The 10,717-nt window shown below is 44.1% G+C and overlaps 1 protein-coding gene across 1 annotated transcript in view; it reads right to left on the bottom strand.

Moving 5' to 3' along the window:
• Window positions 1-1,492: 1,492 nt before the first annotated feature.
• PLA2G2C (phospholipase A2, group IIC) overlaps window positions 1,493-10,717 on the bottom strand; it is a 46,181-nt gene continuing 36,956 nt past the window's right edge. The window contains 2 exon segments of the mRNA XM_006883676.1: window positions 1,493-1,662; window positions 1,794-1,801. Of these exon segments, the coding sequence (XP_006883738.1) occupies window positions 1,493-1,662; window positions 1,794-1,801 (178 nt within the window).

The raw sequence follows: 10,717 nt of genomic DNA, 5'->3' as shown, positions 1-10,717 counted from the left end.
CTGAGAGAGACTTCACCCTGATTCATAAGGAAAAGGGGATGGCGTATTCTCTTAGCTACTTCCTGCTGAAAAGGGATGCTGTGGGTTTCAGGGTGAAGATCTTCTCTCACTACTCTAAAGGGCCCCTTTGGCAGTAGGAAACACATAGACTATTATGGAAATTGATTTTGGAATTTAGATGCACTGTTATTAATTGTGCTTAGCCATACATGTTCATATCCTTGAAGATGCATCATGGGGGTGTTGCAACCTAGAAGACACAAATTTAACTAACAAGTTATAAGTACATGAGTAAAAAATTATGGAAAAGTAAAAGAAAAGATTCTTTCATTGTTTTACAAACCCTCCCCCAGGTCCCCTCCACCATGGAGCCATCGCTCTAGACTCCTGTGATGACAGAAATACCTAGTCACATATCTCTTTTAAACAGTTTTCTCCCTCCTCTGTTTCAGTGCAGTATACATTATTGAACCCACCTTACTCAGTCTCACCCCAACCCCGAGGTTAGTCCTATTCTACAACAGTGGCATCAGGCAATCAGGGGTTTCTAAATCAGGACAGAAAATTTGTGTGTCTCTCATTCTCTGACTGTCCCCTCCCTTTTCTCTACTTTTTTTTTTATTATTTTTTGTGCATGTACCATCAAATCAGATCTGACTGGTACAGGAGGAAATGGTCCCTCCTTCTCCGGCAGAGCATCTGGTGGATTCGAACCATGTACCTTTGGGATTGCAGTACAGCTTCTTGCCACTAGGCCACCAGAGCTTCCCCCTTTTCTCTACTTTTACCTCTTCCTCTGGCAGATTCCAGCCCAAGGCAGCTGCCCACTTGTGCTGACTATGACATCTTTCTGACCATGACGACCTTGGACCTCATGGCAGTAGTGGAGGCTGATGTTCTCCTGGTGCTCTGTCTTCTGAGAGGTGAAAATTGTCTCACAGCTGAGATTTACAGAAAATAAACCTCGAGCGAAAGAGAAGCAAACTCTAAGTGTGTCTCAGGTCCCTCACATCAATGCTAAGCCCTTATTATTCCTGCTTTGTGCTCAGTTAGATCACAGCTCCCAAGCCTGCCCTGCATTCTGATTTAGAGTAGGAAAGAAGAGAGTCCTGGGCAAATACTTGGAACTTCTTCCCTCCCAGAAACTTCCAGAGGTTTGTGAGCAACATTTCTTTATCCAATTGCCTTATTCATAGCATTTCCTACCTTCTGAATATATTATTTATACATGTATATGTGTGTGACCTGTCTCTCTGCAGAATAAACATAAGCTCTTTCTGTGCAGGATTTCTGCATGCTTCTTGATGATCTCTGCATGCCAGGTGCTGAATCACGAGGACCCTATGCCAGAATGCTGCAAGGTGAGCTGTCCCCCTGGGGGACAGGAGGGCCTAGGAGCAAGAACTGTAGCCTGTTGGGATGATCTGGAGGACTTCCCAGAAGAGTGGCCTCAGAGCACACACTGAAGGACAAAGAAGATCCTGTGACCTCTTTAGCATTGGAGCTTGTGCCTGCCACACCGGGGCCGGCTGGAGAAGAGCTGCTTGGAGTTTTCTCATAGGGTGGGCAGGTTCTTTTTTAAGCAGTACACAGATTGCTAGTCACACTCACAGGCTCTCAACCCCCAGAGACAGCCAATATTAGGACCCAGGGCATATCCACCTGTAGAAAGAGAGAGACTAGAAGATCACCAGGAGCTCCCAGCCATGCCCAGGGGTTGACCCTAAGGTTGGGGAGAAAGAAGAGCTTGATGCAAGGGGTCTAAGCATCCTCAAATCTTTCTACGATCATACTTGGACGTCTGGAAGGAGATAAAGAAGGGGAGTGTGGGCTGCTAGGGATGAGGGACTTGAATTAGGATGGGCCATTGTTTGGGTTGTTTCCAGCCCACTGGCCAAAGAAAACAAAAAACCAAACCCTTCTCTGCCCCTCAGCCTGTTCTGCCCTTCACTGAAAGGAGGAGGCATACAACACTGAAGAGACAGGCTGAGCTTGGAGGTGTGCCTTCAGCACTATCCACTCAGCATGCACAGATGTATGGATAAGCGAAAAAGGATTGTTGGCTTGAGGAGCAGGGAGACATGAGGGCCTCTGGCTGAGTGACTTGGCCCCCATGTAGGAAGTAAGGTTGAATGAAGGGACCAACCAGTGTGGAACTCAGGGGAAAGTGTGGATTCCTAATGTCCATTTGGACCTAGCCACAGGTAGTTGGCACTAAGCTGACCAGGACCCAACCAGATGTAGAGAAGACAGTGTTAACTGCTGCCACCTGATGGCTCGCTCTGTGCTGGACTTTGCTTGTGGATACAGATGCTCAAAGTTTCCAAACTGAACAGGAGATTCTTCAGCAAAAGGGAAATACTTGTTCCCTGTATAGTACTGGTTTGACAGAGGTGAGCAAATCAGAAATTGGCTATCTAAAATGGGCTTATTAAGTCATGAGGCATGTGGCTGGCTTGCATGTGTTTGTGAATGTAGTTATTAGCAAGGTGATTGTAAGGGGGGGAAACCCCACAGTATACAGGAACAAAAGAAAATATAAGTGAAAGATTGTTTAAACACAACGTACATGCATGAACACAATGTATATGAATGTTGTATGTAAATGGCACCGCTTCCTACTCGAGTTAGAAAACCAGGAGCCGACCTCAATTCCTCCCCTGTTTTGACTTTTCCTATCCAGTCCACTATCAGCAAGCCCTGCTGATTTTCTGTCCATTTAAACGACATCACACTCTGCCCTTATTGTCCCCATCTGCTTAGTCACTATTCAAATCCTTGTCTTTACCAACTCTACCTTCCTAATAGGAAAAAAGAAGCAGGAACTTTCTTGAATTATATCCTGAATTATGTTCAGTCTCCTGCCTAAAATCCTACTGTGTTTTCCCATTATGCAGAAGAGAAATCTCAAGTTCCTGCCAAAGTCCACAAAGCAGGCTGGCCATGATCCAGCACCTGTCAGCCTCTCCATCTTCATCGCCCTCTGCTCTCCCACGCTCACTCCATTCTAGTCACACTGACTTCTCTTTGTTTTCTTAGTTAATGTTTTACTGAGTATTGAGTGAAAATTTACAGAGCAAAGCGGCTTACTAGTCAACAATTCACAAAATATGATGTTTTGTGGCATTGATTGAAGTACCCACATGATAACAACCCTCTTCCCACTTCCTACCTGTATTTCCAGTTTCCATTCATACTTCCTTCCTATCCCTTCCAGCCTTCTGAGATTTGTTCTTGGGTAAATGTTGCCTTTTTAATCGTGTACAGTTGTGTACAGTTGATGGTTCCAAGGATTGAGTGCCTTCCTGATCCTTTAATCAAGTCATGGTTTTATTGTGTGCTATTGAGTCAGAACTGACCCATAGCTGACCCTCCAGAGGGTTTCAGAGGCAGTAATTTCACCACTTCATAGGCAAGTCTATTTGGCTGCAAGTTGAATCATAGGGGTGATTTCAGTTCCAGGCTCGAGGGGTGACTAAGGGTGATTTAAGGATCAGTCTTAGAGTTTTGACCCATCTCCATCAGTGCAGAATTCTGGTTTCTTTCCTACACTTACCACTTCTATATCACATGCTTTCTGTCTTGTCTCAGGGTCTTTGCACTCGCTAAAGATGGTCAATCTCCTCCTGTGCCATTTGTTGTTGTTAGGTGCCATTGAGTCAAGTAGGATGAGAACCCTAGAACCCTATTCAGTAGATCTGGTCCTTTTCCTCTTCCAAGTCATTTTCACAATCTCTGACATAGTTGAGCCCATTGCTTCAGTCATTGTGTCAATCCACCTAGTTGAGGGTCTTCCTCAAGTTAAAGGCAGGTGTGGGTTCGGTGTTTGTTTGGTTTTTTTCCCAAAACAAAGTGGGTAAATTGTACTCTGCCACCGGAAGTTTCACACCAGAAATAGTACAAAGGTTTTACATTTAGCATGTTTTTGTTTACATGTATAAAAAAAAAGATTGCAAAGAAATTGTCAGTGTTTAATTCGGCCAGCTTCATAAAGAATAAAACCTATTCAAGATAAATCTGATCTTCTAAAAGATTATCTTTTGCCATCCTCCACCTTTCCAAGGACAATGTCCTCCTCCAAGGAATAGCCATTTACAGCCTCTGAAAAATTGGAGAATGAGTTATGAGTCAGTCCCTGCTCCATGGCAATGGGTTGAACTGTTGATGATTCTCTTTTGTCTACAATTCTGAGATCTTCAAAGAACTGCATCTACACTCTGGGCATCACTGCAATTTCACCTCCTCAAACAGGTCCTCCCTCATTACTGGCTCCCTCTCAATTATTCTCTCCCTCACCTTCCTGTTTATTTCATAATATTTTTCCACAGTCAGCAATTCTCTTACTTGTTCACTTGCTCTGCTCGTTTGTTCATCTCTCCTCATTAAAGCACTGTGAGGCTAATATTTTGTCCATCTTGTTCACCATAATTTCCAGCATCCACAACAGATGCTGACACATAATTAGTACTCAACAAATAGTCATTGAATGAATGAAGCCCCTATGGGGCTCTGTTGTTGTTGTGGTTGTGGTTATGTGTCATTGAGTCACCTACAACTCATAGTGACCCTATGAACAACAGCTCTAAACCCTGCTCTATCCTGAGCCAATTTTATTGTCTCTGACACACCTATCCCAATTCCCCAGTCACCGATTCAATCCATCTCATCCAGGGTCTTTCTATCTTTTGCTGTTCCTCTACCTTTCCAAGCATAATCTTCCTCTCTGAAGACTGGTCCCTAATGGCAACATGTGCATAGTACGTCATATAGAGCTTCAAAATCCTTACTTCCAATGAGCAGCCCAGTTTTACTCTGTCCAGGATAGACCTGTTTGTTCTCTTAGCAATCCATGTATGTTCCATTCTCTTCTCCAGCACCACAGCCCAAAGACATCAATTCTTCTATTCATCCTTGTTTATTGTCCAGATCTCTGATGCACAGCAAATAACTGTGAAGACCATGGCCTGGATCAGGTGCACCTTAGTCTCTAGACAGACATAATTACTCTTCAGTACTCTGGAGAGGTCCCTGACAACAGATTGTCCCGATGCAATTTATCTTTTTATTTCTTGGATGCTGGTACTAAGAGTGTTTATTGTGGAGCCAAGCAAACTGAAGCTATTAAAACTCTCAATCTCTTCTCTGTCTATCATGATGCTGCCAATTGGCCCACTGGCGAGAATCTTTGTTATCTTGATGTTGAGCTTCAATTTACAGGTTTTCCTCAATTTCAGCAAGCACAGTTGTGTCATCTGCGTAATGCAGGTTGTTGATTTGTCTTACTCCAATCCTGATGCCACATTCCTCCTCATAGAGGCCAGCCTCCTGGATGATCTGTTCTACAAAGAGATTGAGAAGGTCTGGAGACAGGATGTATCCCTGGTGTACACCTTTCCTGATTTAGGACCATGCAATGTTTCTTTGAGGGTCTGCCTATTTTCTGTTTCACCACTAGGCAGGAATTTTTTCTTTAGTAATAGGTGCGGTGATGCTGTGGGAGGGTAGAGGTAGGGATTGTGGGTGAGCACATACACACATTCACATAAAACAAATATGCTGCTCGCTAATGCACATATTCCTCTTTCTAGATAGCTCCAAGTCAGCTCCACTCTCCTCTCTGGCTGGGAGGTGGGTGACACCAAGACCACTCCTCATTTTGTGCTTTTGAGCAAGTTACCAAGCCTCACTAGGTTCAGCATCCTCATCTATAAAGCCACCTGGTGGTACAGTGGTTAAAACACTGGACCTTTAACTGAAAGGTTGGTAGTCTGCGTGCCCCATCTGTTCCATGGGAGAAAGATGTGGCTGTCTGCCTCTGTAAATGAGATTACAGCCTGGGATCAATTCTGCTCTGCTTTATAGGGATGCTATTAGATGGAATCAACTCAAAGGTTGGGTTTTGGTCTCCTCATCTGTGGGGTAGATTTCTTCTCTTTTATGTAGGAGACCCATGTTTGAGTCCTAGCAAATGTACTCCGTGCACAATTACCACTCATCTGTCAGTGGAGGTTTGTGTGTTGCTATAATACTGAGCAGGTTTCAGGGGGAGATTCCAAACTAAGATAGACAAAGAAGAAAAGCCTAGAGACCTGCTTCTGAAAATCAGCCACCAAAAATTTTACAGATGACAACAATCTGGTGCATAGCTAGTCATGAGAGGGCCCAAATTGGCAGCATTTTGTTACCGTGTGCATGGATTGCCATGCATTGGTGGCCGGTGCAATGCAGGTAACAACACAACAATTCTCATCCATAAAATAGTGATAAAACAATGTTGTTTGTTGATGTGTACCATCACCTCAGAACTGAACCATAGCTGACCCTCCAGTGGGTTTCCAGAGGCAGTTAATTACACAGGAGGAGACTGCCCATCCTTCTCCTGTGGAGCAACTGGTGGATTCAAACCACGTGCCTTCAGGATTGCAGCTCAGCTTCTTATCACTAGGCAAAATAAAGACTCATGTTTATGTCATAGGATCATCGTAACAATTTATATTATTTACAGATGGAATGGCTTGGCTGTGGTATTATTAAAATCATGCCCCTTAGCTTAATGTACAGGAAAAGAAATAATCTCCTACCTCTTTCATGACCCACAGGATATATAATGCATGGCTATATTTTCCAGATATGAGGTTTAATGGGAAACCATGATCCCACTTTCAGTGCATAGTATCATCTGGTGGGACTTGTATAACTGCATGAATCTGAAGAATTGGTCCTCATCCTACCAACTACAGCTCCAGAGAGGCCCCTGGGACATACAGGACCCACTGGTTATTTCAGTATCCATGTTATTGTTGTTGTTATATGCCATTAAGTCACCTACAACTCACATTAACCCTATGTGCAAACAGCTTTGGAGTCTGTCCTGTCCTGAGCCAGTCTCACTGGCTCTGACATTGCCCCAGTTACTGTGCCAATCCTTCTCATCTGGAGTCTTCCTCTCCTGTGCTGTCCTTCCACTCTTCTAAGCATGATGTCCTTCTCCTAAGACCTATCTCTCCTGGCTACTTTCCCAAAGTATGTGAGACAAAGCTTCAAAAACCTAGCATCAACTTGGTTTCACTATCTCTAAAACAGACTTACTTGTTTTCTTGGTGGTCTATGGTATGTTCAATACTCTTTTCTGCACCACAATTCAAAGGCATTGAGTCTTCTGTCATCCTTAGTCATGGTTAAGCTCTCTCATGCATAGCAAGTAACTGCAAAGACCATGGTACCTTAGTCTCTAGACTGACATTGTTGCTTCTTAGTACTCTGGAGAGGTCCCCGACAGCAGATTTTCCTAGCGCAATTCGTCTTTTTTATTTCTTGACTGCTGGCACCAAGAGTGTTGATTGTGGAGTTGAGCAAGCTATAATTGTTCACAACCTCAGTCTCTTCTCCATCTATCATGGTGCTGCCAATCAGCCCAGTGGTGAGAATCTTTGAAGATGTTGAGCTTCAATCCATATTGAAGACTACAGTCCTTTACCTTCTGCAACAAGTGCTTTGGGTCCTACTCAATTTGAACATGCAAGGTTATGTCGTCTACATAGTGTAGGTTGTTGATTAGTCTTCCTCCAGTTCTATTGCCACATGCCTCCTCATAAAGCCCAAATGATCTGTTCTGCATATAGATTGAAAAGGTATGGAGACAGGACACATTCCTGATGCAGTTCTTTCTTGATTTTGAACCATGCAATGTTTCTTTGCTTTGTTCTGAGGACAGCTTCCTGGTCCAAGTATAAGTTTCCCAAGAGCACAATCAAGTGTTCTGGGATTCCCATTCACCTCAAGATTAGCCACAATTTGTTGTGACCCACACAGTCAAATGTCTTTGCATAGTCAATGAAACACAAACAGACATTCTTCTGGTACTCCTTGCTTTCAGCCGAGATCCATCTGACATTGGGCTCTAGTGTCACGACCTCTTCTAAACTCAGTTTGTATTTCTGGTAGCTCTCTATCATTGTACTGTTCCCGCCATTTTCGGATAATCTTCTGCAGGATTTTGCTTGTGTGTGATATTAGGGATATTTTTTTTATAATTCCCACACTCTGTCGGATCACCTTTTTATGGAATGGGAATAAATATGGATCTGTTACAGTCAGTTGGCCAGGTAGTTGTCCTCCAGATTTCTTGGTACAAGCTAGTGAGCTCAACCAGGGCAGCATCTGTTTGATGAAATATGTCAATTGGTATGCCATCAATTCCCGGGCCTTCTTTTTTAGCCAAGTCCTTCAGAGCAGCCTATGTTCTTCCCTTATCACCATTTTGATCATATGTTTTTTCTAGAAATTCTTCTGTGTCAGCCAATTCTTTCTTGTACAATGACTCTATATACTCTTTCCATCTTCTTTTAATGTTACCTCAGTCATTCAATATTCTGCCCATAGCATCCTTAAATATTGCAATTTGTGGCTTGAATTTGTTCTTTAGTTCCTTCAGTTTAAGAAATGCTGAGTGAGTTTGGGTCTTTTGATTTTTTCGACTGTAGCTCCTTGAACATTTTATTATAATACTTTGCTTTGTCTTCCAGAGCTGCCCTCAATATCCATATTACCTCAAAATTTTGTTTTCCTTCCTATTGAAAACACCTTCCACTATGAAAAACATGGTTTCAACAAAAGATTCAAACCAAACGTGGTTTGGTCTTGAAAGGGTTAAGCTGGACCCAATGTTGGCTAGTCTCTGTTTATTTGCTTTTCTCTCTCTCCAAAGTCCACAATTCCTGCAGGAAGCTGTCCTCCCACATCCTCCTGGAGACTTGATTTCTCAAGACACGTCAACACCCACCCTACGCTTCAGCCGCACCTTTCCACTCACCCGTGTGAAATATGCCAGGGATGTTCACGCCTCTGGGGCTCTGTTCCAGTGGCTCCCACTGCTCCTGATGCCGGGATCACCTTTGCCCTCTCACACCCCCTTCTCCATCTGTGAAATCTGTCAAGACTCATCAAGCCTACCTCCCGAAGGGAGTTCCTCCAGGCACTTGTCCCCAATCATCTTTCTTTCCTCTTATCACTTGCTTCCTTCCCAGAGCAGCAGCTGTGGTCTGTGGGGAAGCCCACCAGGTCCTATCAGGCTGATTCTCTGTCCCCTCCATCCTCACTCTCCTCCCAAAGAGCCTGACCTTTTTACTGCCACTCTGGAGACCTGGAGTCAGATGGCTTCTCCCATCCTTCCTTCAGCCTCCACCACTCCCCTTCTTCCTGTCATCTCATTCTGTTTATTCCCTTAGTTCTCTGTTCCTTTCTTCTTCTCTCCCATCTTATCCTCTGACCATCTTTATTCTCTATACCCTTTGCTTTCTCACTCTCTCAGCCCTCTCTCCCTCTCTTGCCTTTCCTTCATATCCTTTCAAATACATGGCATCTAATTCTCTCCAGGCACATTCCCTGTGATGGCCTGTCTATGGCCTGAGCCTCCTGGGACTGCTGGCATGGTCTATGGCTTCATCTGTGGGCGTCACTCAGCCATGGCATGACCAGGCCTGTCATAATGGAAGAGAGGCAAGACAGACGTCTTTGGCAGCCTGTATGCAAATCCTGCATCTTCCAGGTTGCTGCTGATTGAGAAATGGATGCACGAAGAGAGAAAATCAGGACTTCAGGACATCCTATGAATGCATTTCTACAAAGAAGACCAGGCAAGAAAGACTGCTGATGGCTAACTCAGACCCTCTGCAGCCTTCTGAATGTCCTGGCCACAGTCATGGTTTCTGCCAGTTCCCTCTCTGCGTGCATTTGTACAGACTCGGGGTTTCAAATTCCTTCTGAGCTCTAATGGCTCTCAGGTTCTCAGCTCCTGCCAGACTTTTCTTTTATTCAAATATGCACATGTCTCCCTGACACCCCTTGTGTTCCAGCTCTGAATTTCAAACACAAAGTGGCTCACACCCAGCACTGTTTCCTTCACCTTTTCCCATGTCTCTAAGCTCAGTAGATGGTATCTATCTCTACAGCCCATCAGGTCAAGAATCTAGGACCTATCCTCTCTTTCCTTCATCAACATCCAGTTTAATAGCAGGGACTGCTAACTCTCCCTCCAAAATACACACAGCATCTGACATGCCCCGCCTCCACTATCACAGCTAGCCCAAGCCAAGTCACATCTCCCCAGCACTATGGAAATGGCCTCCTAGTGGGCCTCCCTCCTTCCTCTCTTGCTTTCTTTCTTTGCATAGTGTAGAGTGATCCTTCTAAAGCAATAAGAGAGCATGTCACTCTCTGTGCCCCATTGCAATATTAGCAGAAGCAGATCCTTCCCTAGTCTTCCCAGCCCTGTGGGAATCACTTCTGGCCCACCCTCTACTCTTGGCCACTTCCCCAACTTGTCTTTCTCTATTCCACTTCTTCACTTTAAGGGCCTCATAACACTTAAATCACTATTAGATGTCTTTACATATGAATGCATTATTAGTCTATCTCCCTCCTGAAGTTTCTTCAAGTCAAAGATTTTTCTCTTTTCCATCATTCACTTCTAGCCTCAATCTAGATGGTTAACACTCAGTAGATGCCCCATCAGTATTTGCCGACTGCTACTGATAATAAGTACCTGGATGGTATGAACCATTAACTCTAAAAGGTTGGAGGTTTGAGTTCATCTAGCAGTGATTCTGCAGAAAGGCATGGTGATCTTCTTCCAACATTTCAATCATTTACAATCCTATGGAGCATAGTCTTTCTCTCTCTCTCTCTCTCTCTCTCTCTCTCTCTCTCTCTCTCTCTC

Source organism: Elephantulus edwardii, unplaced genomic scaffold (genome assembly GCF_000299155.1).
Source record: "Elephantulus edwardii isolate Elephantulus edwardi_28Jun2011 unplaced genomic scaffold, EleEdw1.0 scaffold00028, whole genome shotgun sequence".
In the NCBI taxonomy this organism is placed as follows: domain Eukaryota; kingdom Metazoa; phylum Chordata; class Mammalia; order Macroscelidea; family Macroscelididae; genus Elephantulus; species Elephantulus edwardii.
Note: the sequence above shows the minus strand (reverse complement) of the source record. Positions and strands in the feature narration are given on the sequence as shown.